This window comes from Miniopterus schreibersii (genome assembly GCF_964146895.1).
Source record: "Miniopterus schreibersii genome assembly, chromosome: 2".
Taxonomy (NCBI): Eukaryota; Metazoa; Chordata; class Mammalia; order Chiroptera; family Miniopteridae; genus Miniopterus; species Miniopterus schreibersii.
The window spans coordinates 140740169-140758160 of NC_138102.1; the positions used below are offsets into that span (position 1 = coordinate 140740169).

Sequence of the window (17992 nt, forward strand, 5' to 3'; positions counted from 1 at the left end):
TATCCATCTATGGGTGTATTTTCAATAAAAAGCTTTTGTCATTCACTCTGAGCAATTGTTCTTTTTCACTGGGAAGAAGTCCCCCGAATTCAGGTGAAAGTGTAGGAGGCTGGGGCCTGAGGGCTCTGTCTGTGTAGATCAAGATCATCAGCTAATTTTTCAGGTCTCTCCTTTTATGATACCCAGATTATTGAGGGAGAGGTACAGCGTGTGGAGCCTGAAGGCTGCCTCCAGGACAGAGGCATAGACTCAAAACAACCAACAATTATACAAAGATTAAACACTGTAGGCAATCAGGGCTGGGGGTGAGGACAGTCAGAGGTGGGGTTTGGGTGTAGCCTTGGTGGACACTCTGTTTCTATACTGGACCAATTCCAGGATACTTGGAGCAGCATAACCTTCCCTTCTCCAGAGAAAGGGTCCCCATGTGCAGTCTGACCTAAATTCTTCCTACTGCAGATGCAGAATACACTCATTCCCTTGGCCACCCGATTTGTGCCTTGTACCTTTGACCTCCAGGGCCTTCATTCAGACTCCAGTTCCTCCAGCATTGCTCATGGGGCCCTGATTGTGTGAACATAGGAGGCACACAGTTTGCCCAAGGCCAGCCTTTGCCCATGGAACCTTCACACAGGTAGGCTCAGGGCAGCAAGGGTGGAGCAGCAAAGGGTTAACCTGGGGGCCTTGGGCTCCCTGGGCTGAAGCCTTTTGCCAAAAGCAGCCACTCCCTGGGCAGGACTCCTTGGTTTTTCACAAGCCCTGCCCTAATCTCCCCATTGTCTCAGGGGCTCACTCCAAGTGTCAGAACAGGAAATTGTTGACTTCTTCCCACCACTGTACCCTCCTCTGGGAAAATGCTGAACTGGCTGTTTTCTGAGTTTCTGGGGTGCTTAGGAGGGGAGGAGTCAAGGGTCAGAGGAAAGGGAGGGGCTTCTCAAGTTCGCCTACCAGGAAGTCGAGGTTGTGATGGGCCACACTGAGAAGCCAGGGGTAGTGGTGGTGGGGGTTGTTGGGCAGGTTAGTGAATTACTCATGTCCCCTGAGCAAGCGGAGTATGAGCAACGACCGTGAGTGGCACTACTAGGTCTCTAGGTTTCGTGTTTGTAGGCACGTGGCTATGTGAGTGTTTGTGTTTTTGTTTGTATAAGAAGATTCTTGTTTTACAAAAGACATTCATGTTGTCCTCTATTTCCAGAACAGTCCAAGGCAGTGGATCCCAGCCATGAGCCATAAGGTTTGAAGCTGGGTGGCTAATCAAAGGGAATTATTGGGAGAAAAATCCACTTCTGAGATAATTGGCACCACCCTTCCCTCAGACCCTTGAAGTTGAATTCTGGCCAGCTCTTGGTGTTCAGGGGAACTATAGGAACACGGGTTGCATTACCAGCCCTTGGGAGCTCCTCTCTGCCCCCCCGCCACCAGTGCTTTACCTTGAGGTATACTGAAATCATGTATCATATCATAATGGCCCAACTATGGGTTGGAAAAATCTTTAATTCAATTTATTTGGTTCATCTGGCCTGATCCCTGCTCTCCAAACTCTTGACTTCTAGTCCTGGCTGCAACCTCACCCTTAGTTTGGCTCAGGCCCCTAGCTCCCAAGCAATGACCAAATTTGCTTAGGTCCCTCCACCTTTACCAAAACCCTCTGCTCTGGGTCCAACCTTCTCAGTTTCAGCAAATTCTTGCAGCCACTTTGAAGTCTCCCTCCCTTGTTGCTAGTAAAACCAGAAGAATATAGCAGAGTTGTTAATTGTTGTTGTCCTACTGTGGGATTTTGGTTTAGTTTACTATTGGGACTCAGGCTTTGGATTCTAAGACCTTGGAATAAGGCATGTCCACTATTATGTCTTGGGCAGATGGTCAAGGTTTAGTGAGATAGCTACCTAGGGAAGTAGTTTTCAATCTAGACGGTAATGTCTAGATAAGAACAAGCACATAATAACTTGGAAACCAGATAGACAGATAAAAGCCCCTGGTGGGGGGGGTTTACAAACAAAGGCTATAGGAGTCAAGTGGAAGGTGAAATTACTTCCAGTCTTGTGTGACTGAGCGGGTTGGTAATCACAGGAGGCTTCATGCAAGGGGTGGCATTTAAGCGGGGGCCTTGAAGGATAGGTAGGTCTGGGTGCTAGAGATGGAAGGAAATGGCCTGACTGTGAACAGGATTCTATTTTCTTTTCTTTCTTTATTAAAAGATATTTTTATTGATTTCAGAGAGAGGAAGGGAGAGGGAGAGAGAGATAGAAACATAAATGATGAGAGAGTCATTGATCGACTGTCCCCTGCATGCCCCCACTGGGGATCGAGTCCAAACCCTGGGCATGTGCCCTGACCGGGAATCTTCTGGGTCATAGGTTGATGCTCAACTGCTGAGCCATGCCGGCAGGGCTACTTTTATTTTTCAATGACAGTTTACATTCAATATTATTGAGAGCAGGATTCTATTTTATTTTTGTATTTCTTTTTTTTTAAAATTTTTTTGTTTTTTATATTTTTTCTGAAAAAAGGGTTCCCTGAAGCATGGAAGGTATCTGTTGGCGGGCACTGCATATTTTTGTATTTCAATGACAGTTTACATTCAATGTTTTTGAGAGTAGGATTCTAATCTCCTCTCAGAGGAAGTCCTTTTTGCCAAGCCGCCTCCCAGAGCGGCTCCACCCCATTGGCTCACCCTGTTGCTCTGCTGCCCCAAGGCCTCCTCAGGCCTCATTCTGCTCACTCTCCCTTCCCTGTGCGGTGTCCTGAGGGGCTGCAGCATTTCCTTCATCAGACTGGGAGCTCCTCTCTCTGCAAATCCACTGAGAGCTTCAGCTGGGCAAGCATCATGCAGGAGTCCTCGCCCTTGAGGACAGAGTTCAATATGAATACATGTGCATGAGTATGGGGAGCACTGGGGAGGCAGACATTAAATACAGATTTTCCATACTTTTAGGAGAGTGTTAGAGCGATAGTAGATGCAAACACTGAAGCTCTGGAAGACCAGGGGAGAAGCATTTACTTTGACTTAGGGATTCAAGGAAGGCTCCCTGAAGGAGGTGACACCTCAGATAAATCTTGAAGCCTGAGAAGAAGTCAGCCAGGTGAAAGAGGTGTGGACTTGGAGTTGAGATGAGGGGTGCAGGGGAGAAGGGTACTCTAGGCAGCAAGAATACCAGAGTAAATGCAGGGAAGTATGGCCCAGCGCAGTATGTCTCTGAACCCAAGGCAGCTTAGCATCACTCAAGACAAAGGGCATGGAGTAATGGGAGGGGAGGCTGGAGAGGCAGGTAGAGGCCAGACTTGGAAGATCATTGCTTGTACCATTTGGTCCAATTTCTTTGGGGGGTGGGCTTCATGTTCCAAGACTGAACAAGCTCAGAATGAGGCATGTGTGAGAGAACAAGCTCTGAAAGAGATGAAGAGGAGATTCTGGGCCACCTGCTTTCAGGGTGTGGCCTTTAGGTCCATGATGGTCTTTGGACTCATGCCTGGGAACTTCCCCTGCACCTTACTCCCCTTCCACGGAGCTGTAATGCTGAGCCCTGCCACTGCTCCACCTCCTTTCCTCTCTTGTTTACTCTGAAAAATGTTCTCAGGAACTAAGAGGCTTGCTGTCTTCCCTTTGTGTCCTGGCAGAGTCATCTCGCTCACAGTGATACTCATTCCTTCAGTAGTTGTAGCTTACCTTCCACAGGCCAGGGGCTGTGAATCACTATTTCTAAATCTCCCTAGATTACTTACACAGTATCTCATGGTCACCCTATTTCCTACCATGACCACACCCTCTGTTTTAAGTCCAAGTGGAGTCCCTCACATTCTCCAGTGGAAGGAGTGAGATCTGTGCTTTTCAAATCATTGCATGGGGAAAATTAATATAAATTTCCTCCTAACTTTCTCTTCCCCAGGTTAAATGATCACCTAATTTTCCCCCTCCTTCTCTCTTACCTTTTGTTTCAAGTAACTCATCTAATAACTTCCTGTTATTAAATCTCGCAGTGAGGGCAAGACGTGCTTTCTGCTGCTGCCACTGGTTTGAAGAGGCGCAGCAGGCAGGCACCGGCGAGCTCCCAGCCACAGGGATCCCAGGAAAAAAGGCTTCCTCAGGGAGCGCCCCGCCTTCAGTGGCATTGTCCCGGTCACCTTCTCTGCGGCGCTTTGTGGCTGCTGTCCTTCCCCTTCAGCGGGAAGTGGAAGTGACTTGCTTCACACCCAGAGGCAAGTTCCCCAGGGGAAGGTAAGGAAGGAGGCATGGTCTCAACCCCCCCCCCCCATCTCTCCACGCAGCAGCCGGGCTCATTCTTTTATTTTAAGAATGTACTTTATACAAAAAACCCAGTTCATGTGGAGAGAAATCTATGGACCTCTGAGGATCAAAAGGTTTTTTAAAACATTATCCAATATATAATCTTGGTAAATGTCGTTCTCAGTGAACAGGGTATCTGCAGACCACGACAATTGAGGTACATGTCGCTCTCAGTGAACAGGGTATCTGCAGACCACGACAAAATACACACAATGCAAAAATAAACAGCAGTGTGCTTTCCAGTGCCAGCCAGGAAGGTTCTCGCGGTCTTTGCAGCAGGAGCAAATAATCCCTGACCCGGGTGCCGCAGGCTGGCCGGCACGGGCCTGGGCTCCCGGGAGCTGTGCGTGAGGCAGGGGGGTGAGGGGCCTGAGCCCAGCTACGGAAAAGAAGGGGTGGCCCAGAGCGTCTGAACAGGGGCTCAGCGTTTGAGTCACTTACTCAGTGTCCATGCGGCTGTTTCCAGCCCCCCCCCACCCCCAAGCAGGACAATTAGTTGCTTATGAGGCATTTTTCCGTATAGGTTCAGTCCCCTGCTGCAGAATGAGAGAGAGAGACCAGCGGGGGATAGCGCATCTAAATGTCCGTTTAGCAAAGAACTACTAAGCAGAGAGGCGTAAACCCGGGAGCTTTCTGGAGTGCAGTGGCCCTGCGACAGCACTCTGGTCAACGCTGCAGTGAGGACACTTGAACTTGGTTGAGCACGCAGAGGTTTTCCTCCTGGGCTCACATCACTGTCCAGGAACAAGATTGTGGCTGAGACTTGCCATGTGAGAAGAAACCAGGCCCCTTTTCTCATTTTTGGTGGGTTGGACTCTACCATGCAGCCTTAGGACACTAAGCCTTGTCCTCCTTTCCTTTCGGGAAAACAGGATTTGAGTGGGTACTTCTGCATCCATCTTTGGAGGTACTTTGCCTCCAGACTCATTAGTTTAAAAGTCAGCTTATGTCTCACCTTTGCTGAAACCTTTCAAGAGCTTCGCCTCTCAGAGTAAAAGCCAGCCTTATTTAGCATCTCAGAGCCTCGTGTGATTTGCCTCCCAGCTGCCTCAGACCTCATCTCTGATGCCTGTCCTCTTCCCTCAGCTGTCCTGGCCCCACGCTGCTCCTCAAACACTCCTCACACTCCTGCCTCAGGGCCTTTGCACTTGTGGTTCCCTCTGTCAGGACACCCTTTGCTCAGATGTCTGCATGCCTTGCTCCTTCACTGCATTCAGGTATCTGCTCAGGTCCACATAGAGCACCCTCTATGAAATAGCACCCCTGTCATGTCTACCCCCTTTCTTGCTGCACCTATTTCATAGCACCTTTTACTGCCTGACATAACATGTATTTGTTTCTTTATTGTCCATCTCCCACTTGTATGTTAGCTCTAGGAGAGCAGGGACTCCATCTGTTTTGTCCACTACTGCATTCTTCATGCCTGGAACAGTGCTTAGTAAACAGTAAGTGCTCAATAAGTACTTATTGCATGAATAGAGAGAGCCAGATGTTGATGACCACAGTGAACCAGATGCTGGTGACCACAAAGGCAAGGAAGACTGGTGGTAACAGCACTCGGAGAGGTACAGTCCAGCAGGGAATTTTAGCAGGGGACAGTGAGTCCTGTGTAAGGACAGAGTTGTCCAGTAGTGGAAGAGGCTGATTGGTAGGAGTTTGAGATCTGAGGTTGAAAGGCCTCAGTTAGGGGGACTGTTGTGCTATTGTAAGTGTTCTGAGCATCTGAATGTGCACAAATGTCTGTTGATTAAATAAATAGTATATGTATTATCATTTCCAAATGTATGTGATTAGAGGATGCAATTTTATTTAAAATATTGTTGAGTTCAGTGAAAATATGTGTTCTCAAAGGATATTGAAAGTATTAATTCTAACATATGTGAAGGCCAATATAATTTTTTGGTGTTAAAAGGGGTCTTCAGATCCAGAGAGGGGTGGGTGCCATGGTGATGTTGGACAGGTGAGCGAGGCCTCTGCCAACCCCAACTTCACTGATCCCATGAAGAGGAGTCAGGATTCCACTGGAGGAGAAAGCATTAAAACTAGATCATGAAAACCTTCCTTGGGACAGGGTGGTGCCTTGCTGGCCTGGGCAAGCCAGGAGATTTGATGAATTGCTTTCCATGGGGATCCTGAGGAGTAGGAAAGGCTGTGTGTGTGTGCCGGGGTGGGTGGGTAATGCCTCCAGGTAGAGGAGTGGACTGGATAGCCTCCTGTCTGCAGCATCCCATGAGGCCCTGATTTGACACATTGCAATACAGTGACTCACTCTTTTCTCCATGGAGAAAGTACTTAGTTAAGCTTCAAATAATCCAGGTGTTGGGGGTGAGTATAAGCCAATTCTACTTTCTCAAAATATTTATTGAGTTCCCCAAGTACAGAGAGTTGAGCCTGACTATCAAGGATTTTAACTCACTGATTGGTTCCTCCCCTTCCATCATCTGCATCACTCATGAATCTCTAATCAGAGTTGACATTCTAGCTCTGCTAATGTATTTCCAATCCGTTTTGTTTTTTGTTTCCTTGTGGGCAATGTCTTCCCCACAATCCTGCCTACAGAATAAGAATAGATTAAGCCCCCCTTCCAACACTTTCCACCACCTGCTGGGGAGGTCCCAGATCTAGGACTAGCTGATGACAATCCTGGTGATGACTTTGCTTCTCAAAGATTCTTCTCCAAGTGACTTCCCTCTAAAAAATGACAAGTATAGCTCAGAATCAGTGGGGCTCTGGTGATGGCTGGTATCTGCCCCAGTGGGGGGCAGTGAGGTACCTTGATTCACTGTGGGTTTAAGAATCCCTAGAGGCTCATCACCCTGGACTTCATGTCCCACATCTGGCTGTACAGCAGTCTCATTCTGTCTGGCACAAAAGTCAGGCCCTCCATCCTGTTCTCACTCACTTCCCCAGCATCTTCTCCTATAATCCCTCTCTGCTCAGGCCAGGCCTATCTCATCACTGTATTGACCAGGGCTCATACTTGCAAATATGAACATCTATTCTTAGTGTAATGCAAAGTGAAAATAATTTATTAAAGGCCATTGTTACTCATGGCATCTCTGGGAGCTCTGTAGCTGCGAACCGCACCCAGTCACACCTGTGGGCTGCTCTGGTGAAAACATTGTGATGACTGCTGCTGGACCCATGATACTTGAGGCAAAATGACAAACTCCACCTCTGCCCATGCAGATCCAGATGTCTCCATCACCATGCTCTTCAGAAAGATCAATTTCTCTCTCCATGGCCAAGTCTCACAAGGGTTTATTTCATTGGGAGATTGCAAGTCCTGGCTTCTAGCTGCAAAGGAGCTTGGGAATGTGCTTTTTAGATTTTACCCCAAGAAGGTGGGGATCACAATGTGGAAAATGACCAAACCGAAGGAAGGGTGTTTTAAAGATGTTGTGTAGCCACAAATGACAAAGTCTCCCCGCAGTCTTCACTTCCTAAATCCGACTGTGCTTGTTTTCAATGCTGAGCCTTGGCTCATGACCACCTGTGCTGAAATGCCTTTCCTTCTGTCTGTCCAAATCTGCCCTCCTTAAAAGTTTGAGTTCATGCCTCTTCCCGAAGCCTTCTCACATGATTCCACTTTTTCATTGCTTTTTGATTCCCCATGCTCTCACAGCACCTGCAACATAGCACTCAGTTTTACACAGTCTTGTATTGCTTGGTTTGTCTAGATTGTGAGCTCTTTGTAAACCATTCTCTCTACCACATGGCGATGGAGGGAGTCTCTGCTCAGTAAACACTCCTTATATTTGTTCACTGATTTCTCTTTGTTGGGCTGGAAGCTGAGGACTGCATCCCCTCACCCAAAGTTGTGGAGTCGATATGATTTCTGTCTACCCAGCCCCAAGCTGTGCTCACATTCCCCGTGGGGCCTCATTGGATAATTTGCAAATAAAAGCATTACATTGGGTGGATTCTTTTGATAGGTATGAAAGTTGAAATTTTGTGTGAATTGCAAACAAAAATAGTTAAAAATAATGGTGAACACTGACTGAACACCTACAACGTGCTAGGCACTGTCTAGGCATGACAACAACTCTATGAGAGGGGTACTATTAATAACTTAATTTTATAGGTAAGGAAACGGAGGCACAGAGAGGTTAAAGAACTTGCTCATGGACATGTAGTGACAAAGCTGAGATTTAAAAACTGGGTCTGTGTACACCCGAAACTAATATAATGTATATCAATTATACCTCAATTAAAAAAACAAATTAACTTTAAAAAACTGGATCTGTTTGGCTCTAAAGTGCATACTCTTAGATAGTAAGAGAAAATCTAGCTTAATTTCTGTGATATGTTTATTCAAACACTTGACAGAGATTTCATTCCTCCAGCTATGTTCCTGCGAGACGCAGAGGGGCAGAGATGATTGATCATCTTAATGGTTAATGATGCTGATGCACAGAGAATTTAAGCAGCCTTGGCCATGGGTAGTCATGGGGAGGATCTGGCCCAGCTCTGGGTTTGGTTCATTCTTTAAACTCTGGTTCCTTTGAGGGAGCAGAGATGAGGAGGGTGTCTGTGTGTGGCTACCCTTTGGGCCTTGGGCTAATTTCACAGGTCATTAAGCATTGGGCAGCAGCTCTGGAAGATCAGGGCTGTAAGTCAGACATGCTAGAGCGGGAACCCCAGTACTGGGCAAGGGACAGATTATGTGACCTTGAGTGCCCAGTCAACTCCAAGTTGATTCTGTGATTGACTGGTTCTTGTTACTGTGATTCTACCCCATTTTCCCCTGGGGAGGAGGTGACACTCACTTTGCACATACATTTTCTTAAATCTGAACACCAAATGTGAGGGGTCTGGATTTCTCATGTTGAGATGATCTCAATGAGCTGGGGCTGTCTCACGTAGTGAGATTTGAACTAGCTTTAGACCAGTTTTATTTGGTTGTAATTCAGGACTAAGGTGCGACTCATTCATTAGTTCATCGACTGGTTGATTCATTCGACCAAACTTTATGAGCATCTACTATGGGCAAAGCACTGTGCTGGGAACCAAGGGATCCAGTATATTAACAAGACCGTAGGCCCCTGGAAAGTTTATGGCCTTATTCTGGGAAGGGGTTAGAATGTCACATAGTCTGGGGGTAACAAATGGGGGTAAGAAGGACAAAGTGGGAGAACTAGGCCACTGAAGAACACTTTACTTCCTCTGTTCTTGGGCCACCTAGAACCCTTCCCGGCGAGCGTTGGAGAACCCCTGTTCTTCCCTCCTTTCTGCCCGTCCCGAGGAGGCTCCTGCCAAGGCCACACAAGGCCACACCCTTGGCGGGGCCTAATGTGCAGCAGACAGAAGGAAAAAAGACCTGTCCTGGAGAGCTAAGTGGCTGCCTTGGCAGGCTCCAGAGCCACGCAAGAAGGCTTTCCTCTTGTACAAGCCCAAGCCCAAGCCCAGTCTTTAAGCCTCTAAAAACATCAGGCTGGCAGATCCTCAGGCTTTTGGAGTCAGATGCACATGGTAGTGCTGCTGGCCCTGCCAGGTCTGGCCTCTGGAGGCTGGCGGGTGGGTCTGGATAGCGAGGCCCCTTCATCAGAGGACAGTCCCGCAGAGGCCCTGTGGTCTTATTCATGACTGAGTCTCCAGTACCTGGTACAGCTAAGCAATGTGCACAATTTGTTGAAGCTGTGGTAGAACTGATGTTTGAATTTCCAGTTCCCTGGGACTTGGACTGACACCAGAGAAGTACCAAAAAATGTGGGCAGGGGCAAGAAAGGAAGCCAAGATATGGAATAGTGTAAGTTTCTCTGGGAAGTTTTCAAAACAAATAAGCAAACAAATAAACATTTTGCTTGTTGAATCTTGCTAATATCTCATCAAAGCGCATAGGTATTAACTGCCCTTTTTCTCAAAAGATAGTCATGAACCCAAATGCCGCTGCCTCCTGAATTATACCCTGGGACAGAGGGGGAACCAGGAGGCAAATCTATGATGGCTCTGGGCTTTGTATCCAGGAAGGGAGGAAGAGGTCACCACTTCATCCCTGAATCCAGCACAGAGATGGGCGCACAGTGGGCACCCAATGGCATGTGCTCATGATGGAGTGAGATGTATCACTCCTTCTATTCAGATATTTTCCTCAAGTCCTTGGCTGGGCTTCAATGTATACTACCCAGATAACCAGAATCTCCCCAACCCACCTTCCGCGCCATCCTTTCCAGAGCTGAGCTCAGCTCTGGTAGAGCCAAGAGTACCTGACGCAGATGAGCATGCCTTCTGGGTCCTGTCAGATAAAGCTGCAAGGTGGCCATGCCCAAGCATGGGGTAACGCCAGGCTCCACCCCTGCCAGGTAAACCTGCTACCTTAGCATTTTTACCATTTCAGATTATTTTCAAGGTGTGTTTAGCAGTCTGGAACAAACTTATTGCCTTAGAGGCAAACCCAACCCATGACTATTTGGGATTAACTATCTCTCCTTAATTTGAGCCCAGCAACCTCTTAGATGTATATAAAGGGATTTATTCTGCAGAGATCTTTAGTTTCTTTCCCTCTTCCTCTGACTCTAGGTTTCCCTGCTTCACTCTCACGCTCTCTCTTCATCAAGTCTCACCATGAACAGACAAGTCTGCAAGAAATCCTTCAGTGGTGGGAGCCAGGGCTTCTCCGGCCGCTCTGCCGTGGTCTCTGGCAACAGCAGGATGAGCTGTGTCGCCCGCTCTAGGGGAGCCGGGGGAGGAGCCTGTGGGTTCCAGAGCGGGGCAGGTGGCTTTGGCAGCCGCAGCCTCTACAACCTGGGTGGCAACAAGAGCATCTCCATCAGCGTGGCTGGTGGCTCCCGGACTGGAGGCTTTGGGGGAGGCCGTAGCAGCTGTGGCAGTGGCTTTGGTGGTGGCTACGGAGGTGGTTTTGGTAGTGGAAGAGGAATGGGAGGTGGCTTTGGAGGGGCTGGTGGCTTTGGAGGGGCTGGTGGCTTTGGAGGAGCTGGTGGCTTTGGTGGGGCTGGTGGCTTTGGTGGAGCTGGTGGCTTTGGTGGAGCTGGTGGTTTTGGTGGGCCTGGTGGCTTTGGTGGGCCTGGTGGCTTTGGTCCTGGTGGCTTCCCTGGGGGAATCCAGGAAGTGACAGTCAACCAGAGCCTCCTGCAGCCCCTCAATGTGGAGATCGACCCTCAGATTGGGCAGGTCAAGACCCAGGAGCGGGAGCAGATCAAGACCCTCAACAACAAATTTGCCTCCTTTATTGACAAGGTGATGGAGCTCTGACTGCGCCCCCTTTTTAGGCTGGGTGGGAACTTTGAGTTTGACATTTAGACACAGTGTTTAGGATTAATTCTGGACGGGTCAGGCTGAGGGGGTGGGGGTTAGGCAGCATTCTGTGAAGATATTCAGGGCCAATAAGCTTATCCACATGAACTTGTGTGTAGGAAGGGCAGTGGTCCTCTATTTGGGCCCAGACATCCCCAGGTCCTGCTTGTCTGATTCTCTGCTCAAGTATTCCACTGGCTGTGTTAGCTAGGCTTAGGCTGGCAGAGCTGGCAGCGCATGGCAAGGGCCATGACCACTGACAAGGAAGGGTCTGACACAGAACTGGGGGCTTTTAAAATATAAGCTGCCCTCTGAGGCTTTCCATGGGGTTTGTTCCCTATATGTCTCTGTGCCAGGCAAAGGAGGTGGATGCCCAAGAGAAGGGATTAAAGAGACTTACATGGAACCTTAGTCCCAAGGGCTGTACAGAAGCTGGCAACCTCGTCTGCACCCCTAATCAACCTTGCCAGGAAGAGAGGGGTGGTCACTGACTTCCAGACTAGAATAGTTCACACTGGCTGTCTCTCCCCTGTCATGATGATTATGACATTTTAATCAGTATCAGTTCCCAGTGACTCACATCCTTTGAAGGATCGGAGTGTCAGTGGAGCCTTAGATGGAAAAGAAGCTGCAAGGTTAAGTACATTTTTGCAGAGTGCACTGTATTTTTGGAAGTTATGTTGAGCCATAAAATCACTGGGAACACTGGGGGGTCATCTTTACTTCTGTGTCCAGGCAGGGCCTCCTTTAAGTTTCCCTGCCCATTTCTCCTTCTTCTGTGAATTTCCAAACATGCTGCACTCTTAGCAGCCTGACTGATGGGCCTGTCTTACCACATCCTCTCCAGCTACACTAAAAATCCATCTTCACGTCCTTTCTAGGCCTCTGTGCTAGGGCATGGGAAGATAACAGACACCTGTCCTACCTGAGCCAAGGCCTCTTTGATCCTCTGTTGCAAGTGTTGCCTGATGTTTTCCTCAATGCATTGCAGGTGCGGTTCCTGGAGCAACAGAACAAGGTCCTGGAGACCAAGTGGAACCTGCTCCAACAGCAGGGCACCAATTCCGTCACAGGCACCAACAACCTTGAACCCCTTTTTGAGAACTATATCAGCTCCCAGCGAAGCTACCTAAACAACATCCTGGGAGAGAGAGGCCGCCTGGACTCAGAGCTGAGGAACATGCAGGACCTGGTGGAGGACTTCAAGAAGAGGTGAGTGACGGGCAAGAGTGGGCAGATCCATGTGCCACCCTGTCTCAGAGTCCCAGCCCTTACTGTATTCCTCCTGCCTGCTGGCCAGTGGTGTTACTTAGCCTGTTTTCCTCTCTTCATCTTCATAGAGGACAGTTTGGTTCATTAGGTTCCCCTCACCTTCCTCTTCAAGGATAGTCCTTAACAAATGAAGCTATGGCAAGCAGTATGAGCGTAGAGTTGAGGAAGCACTTCTTCAGGAGCCAGGTTGGGGAAGATCCTGGTTCTAGGGTCTGAAGGATGCTGGGATAACTCATGGTGTATTGACCAACCATCCCAGTTTTCCCAGGACAAGAGACTTTCAGAGTTAAAACTGAGATAGTCTGCCTGGACAAATTGAAATGACTGGCACTCCTAACTAACAGGGAGGTGGTAAAAAGTATGTGTTCATCTAAGTGGATTGGGAGAGGGACAGAGGGCTGGAAGAGATGAATTTTCAGAGTTTCAGGGAATAGTGTTGTTTATGACTCCCTCAAAACCCAACCTCAGCTACTTCTTTGTAACTCTTACAGATATGAGGATGAAATCAATAAGCGTACAGCTGCTGAGAATGAATTTGTGACCCTGAAGAAGGTAAGGGCTCTATGAAGTTCCTGGGGCTTGTAGGCACAGATTTCTGGCTGGGTTGGAGGGAATCTCCTTGTTCTACAACCACGGAGCCACCAAGTTCAGGCAGTTGGAGCAAAAAATAGAAGCCACTTGCATCTTAGACTGGAAAGATCCTTCAATAAGTCAGTTCATTTGTTTTTAGTTTTTAATAGGGTTGAACTTATACCACCCCACTGAAATGTGAATCACCTCTTCATGTGGAGATCGGCCTCTGACAAGGACCGAACAATCACCAGCCCTGGTTCTCCCGACTCTTTCTTGCTGTTGTCATGGTTTGTTGTTTGGTCCTTGGGAGACTAAGGCCTTTGTGCTTCTGTCTTTCTCAGGACGTGGATGCCACCTACATGAACAAGGTGGACCTTCAGGCCAAGGTGGATGCCTTAATGGATGAGATCAACTTCCTGAAAACACTCTATGACATGGTAAAAATGTTTCTTACTAAGAGGGAGAGAGAGAGGAAGGGTGAGATGTTTTTAGATTTGAAGCTGGGGCATTTAGCATCAGGGCCTGGAAAGACTGAGCCTAGAGGTAAAGCCCCTTGTTGGGGTTCTGCAGGATGGGCTGCATACATAGGGTTCTCTGAGGGGCTGGGGAACATGGTGGGGCTAATGCACATTCATTGCTGAGTCAGTGAATGGAACTGTTGATCAAAAATCTCTCTGGGCCTCTGTGTGCTTGTTATAGAGGCCCTGAGAGTGAACAAATCCCTCTGTGTTGGCAGGAGCTGTCCCAGATGCAGACCCATGTCAGTGACACATCCGTAGTCCTGTCCATGGACAACAACCGCTGCCTGGACCTGGACAGCATCATTGCTGAAGTCAAGGCCCAGTATGAGGAGATTGCTCAGAGGAGCAAGGCCGAAGCCGAGTCCCTGTACCAGACCAAGGTGGGAGCTGGGCACCTCTTAGAGAATCCACTGAGGGTCTCAGGGAGTCTGAGGCCTGTGAGACTGCTGGGTAATGAGTCCCCAGTGTCATTTGGTAGACCTCTCTTGACTTTACTCTCTGAAGACATCCCTCTAATGGATGGTTATTCAGCTGTAGAAAGTGCTGCCCCTGGGGGTAGGTGGCTCCACTGTCCCCTGCCATGACACATGGGGCTAACTCTAGCTTGCTCAGGGATAGCAGGGTAGAAGAATCTTCTACCATGACAACTCAGATGTGCTTTTCCCTGCTGCCTCAGAGGTGTAAAGTAACTCAATGTCATTTTAACAAATGCTTACTAAGCACCTCAAGTTTGGTGAGTATTGTTAGGAATAGGGAAACAAGTCAGGCAAAGCTGAACACCTCCTCTTCGCTTCTGTTCTCCAGCTGGGAGAGCTGCAGACCACAGCCGGCAGACACGGGGATGACGTGAAGAGCACCAAGAGTGAGATCATGGAGCTCAACAGGCTGATCCAGAGGCTGCGGGCCGAGATTGAGAACGCCAAGAAGCAGGTGGGATGGTAATGAATGCTAGTGCCTGGGCTGACTAGTGAGGGGTAAGGGCTAGGATCTCAGGATTCACAGTCTGATGTGAACTTCTGGGGTCATCTCAGGCAGCATTGGCTTCCAAGGGAGTTTAAATACAAAGCCAGTCTAGATGGCTGGTAATCCATAGGAGAAATATCTCCACGGATGCAGACAAAGTAAGGAAGAGATGATGTTGCCTGACTTTAAGAAGCTTACTCTAGGATAATCTATTCTAAAACTCAGAGAGCCTGGGACCTTCCTACTGGGCCTGATGTTTCTCCTCCCTCCTCCTTCCCCAGAACGCCAACCTCCAGGCAGCGATCGCAGAAGCTGAGCAGCGTGGGGAGATGGCCCTCAAGGATGCCGATGCCAAGCTCCAAGAGCTGCAGGCTGCCTTACAGCAGGCCAAGGATGACATGGCCCGGCTGCTGCGTGACTACCAGGAGCTGATGAATGTCAAGCTGGCCCTGGATGTGGAGATCGCCACCTACCGCAAGCTGCTGGAGGGCGAGGAATGCAGGTGGGTCTCCAATTCCAACTTCCCATCTCCCCTGACCCAAGTCATATGCTGAGGGCTAGATAGGTGATAAAATGTATGGGTATGGAGGCCTGATGTGTAGAGAGAACCTCCCCTCCTCCCACAGGCCTTGCAGAGAAGCACTTGTTACTAGCTCACTGTCTCCACAGTTAGTCAAAGCAACGTGTAGCCAGTGTTGTGTGTACACGGAGGGTCTCTTTGTTGTGGCCCATTAGAAAGGTGGAAAAAGGGGCTGATCTGCCAGGCTTCTTAATTCAGTTCTGGTTGTTAATCATCACCTTCATTCATGGACTTGTTGGAAATTTGCTTTGTGATGGAGCTTTCTCTTGCTTTCTCATACAGGATGTCTGGAGAGTGTGAGAATGCTGTCAGCATCTGTAAGTAGCCAAAGTAACCATGACAATAAGAAAGGAAGTGGAAATATCTGTAATAAAGAAGGGCAGTAGCAACTAATTTAAAAATATTTCTATGGGAGTTGGAGGTGGAAGGGGCAGCAGATATGATTTTGTTATTGTTCTGGGTCAGGGCACTATTATTAGGTCTATAGCATGGGGAGTATCCAATAGGGAGCCTGATGGGAGGAGAAATTATGATTAATCTTCAAGGGTGTCATTAAGAGTTGATGGTATGTAGAAGGAACCACTGGACAATTCACGATGTCTTAACTCTATGGAGCTGAACACCTTATTACATTAGAATGTATCAATCTTAATGATCATCAGGTGCAAAACTGCCCTGATGGCCTCTCAATCACCCTGGGCCCAGCGGCTCCTTAATTATAATAGTGTCCTGCGCGCTGGGCGCTGACGGCTGATTGCTGTACTATCCTCTCCCCTGCAGCCGTGGTCAGCAGCAGCAACACGACCTCGGCCTCGGCAGGTGGCTACGGAGGCGGTTTTGGCGGGGGCTTCGGAGCGGGAGCGGGAGCAGGTAGTGGCTTCGGAGGAGGCAGTGGCTTCGGAGGTGGCAGTGGATTCAGCAGAGGCAGTGGCTTTGGAGGAGGCAGCGGCTTCGGCTCTGGCTCTGGGGGCCGCTGTGGGGTCGGTGGCGCAGGTTTCAGCTCAGGCAGCAACCGGGGCGGCAGCATCAAGTTCTCGCAGTCTTCCCAGCGCTGCTCCAGATAAACAGTGCGCCTGGGCACCATCGCCACTCCAGCGCCTCCTGTCCCCATCTGCTCCTCCCCTACGACAGATGGCTGCTGTTTGGATTTAGAAGATGGAGCCTCATGCTCCTCAATCCAGATCCCTGGCCAAGCACAGCCATGAGAATTTCAGGCTCTCTCTGGCTCCAGCCTGTTCATGTGATTGTTCAGGTGTGGCCTTAGCCACCACCTTCCGCTGCCCTTGGGGTCCCCTCCCTGGGTGGAATGGTCACCACAGTTCTGATGTGTGTAACACACAGGTCCCTTTACCCATCTGTTCTTTCGCCAATAAAGTGCATTGTATTTCACATCAGGCCTCCGAGTCTTCTCTGGGTGTCGGTCTCTCCCCTGGAGTGACTTCTCTCATCCTGTCCCACCGAAGGCTGTGTGCGTTCAGAACAGCTGGAGTCCTTTCCTCCCAAACCAAGGCAGCTAGTCCCCATTGTCCATTGCACGGGATATAAATGGGCACGATCAGGTTGTTCATTTATCCTTTGAGCACCAGGGGAACAGCAGGGTCACACTCCAGGGGGCTGTGTGGCCTCATAGTTCTAGGGAGAAGGATGAACCACGAGGATTTCCATCTCCTCCTGGCTTTCTCTCATTGGGGGGACCTAAGAGGACCTTGAATTGCTGAGAGACTTGGGGACAGAGGATTTCTTTCCTTGGTGCTGTCCCCACTCCAGCTGACATCCTGAAAGCTTTCCCTCATCAAAGTGCACCTGGGAAAACCTGAGCTGCCAGAACCCCAGGGCTGTAGGGATTTCCTGAGAGCCAACTGCCTCAAAGTCTGACCCTCAGAACCCCAGTTTGATGGGAGCTCTGCAAAAAAAGTTGCCTGTTCATTAAATCTTCCCTCTTTGGAGCCCATATTAGAGGTTCAGAGAAGTCTTGTAGCAAAGAATACCTGTTAGATATCTTTAACCCAGCATGTTCCAAAGAGCCCCCTCCCGCCCCCTCACCATGAACAACTATTAACCACCTTCAGAAAACGCCCTGCACCCGAGCACTGTCTGCATGCACTCTGGGCCCCCAGGTGTGAGCGCCAGCCCCGGGAGCTCTTGGCGTCTGCCCTGCACCAGGAAGGCCTGACACAGTGTTAGTTAGCCATGGGAGTGCTGTCTGGAAGGTCAGGGCTCAGGCACAAGGAAGCCAAGAACCTCACTGGCAAACAGGAAGATTGAGACTCTGACAGGTGGAGTGGCTTGCTTAGGCTCTTCGAGCATCTGAGGGTGTGAGCCCAGGGTACACCCAAGCATCGGAGTCCAGAGCTCCTTCCACCTCCCCACACTGTTTCTGAGGCTGCATTGCTGCCTTCCTGGCATGGCCAGTTGCTTGGGGGCCCACAGAACACACAGGCTACGAAACAGAAATGCTTAGACAGGCCAGGCCAGGCCAGGGAAGCAATACTTCTATCTTAGGCCAAAGCTGAATTTATTTCAGAGAAGGGGAATAACAGTTAA

At 49.2% G+C, this 17992-nt stretch overlaps 1 protein-coding gene across 1 annotated transcript; it reads left to right on the plus strand.

Moving 5' to 3' along the window:
- Positions 1-10849: 10849 nt before the first annotated feature.
- On the plus strand, positions 10850-16512 carry KRT3 (keratin 3; the record flags this gene model as incomplete). Its single annotated transcript, XM_081126326.1, has 9 exons — positions 10850-11482; positions 12531-12751; positions 13303-13363; positions 13726-13821; positions 14121-14285; positions 14710-14835; positions 15150-15370; positions 15731-15765; positions 16229-16512. 9 exons carry the CDS (start codon positions 10850-10852, stop codon positions 16510-16512), a joined length of 1842 nt encoding a protein of 613 aa, XP_080982452.1.
- Positions 16513-17992: the final 1480 nt, after the last annotated feature.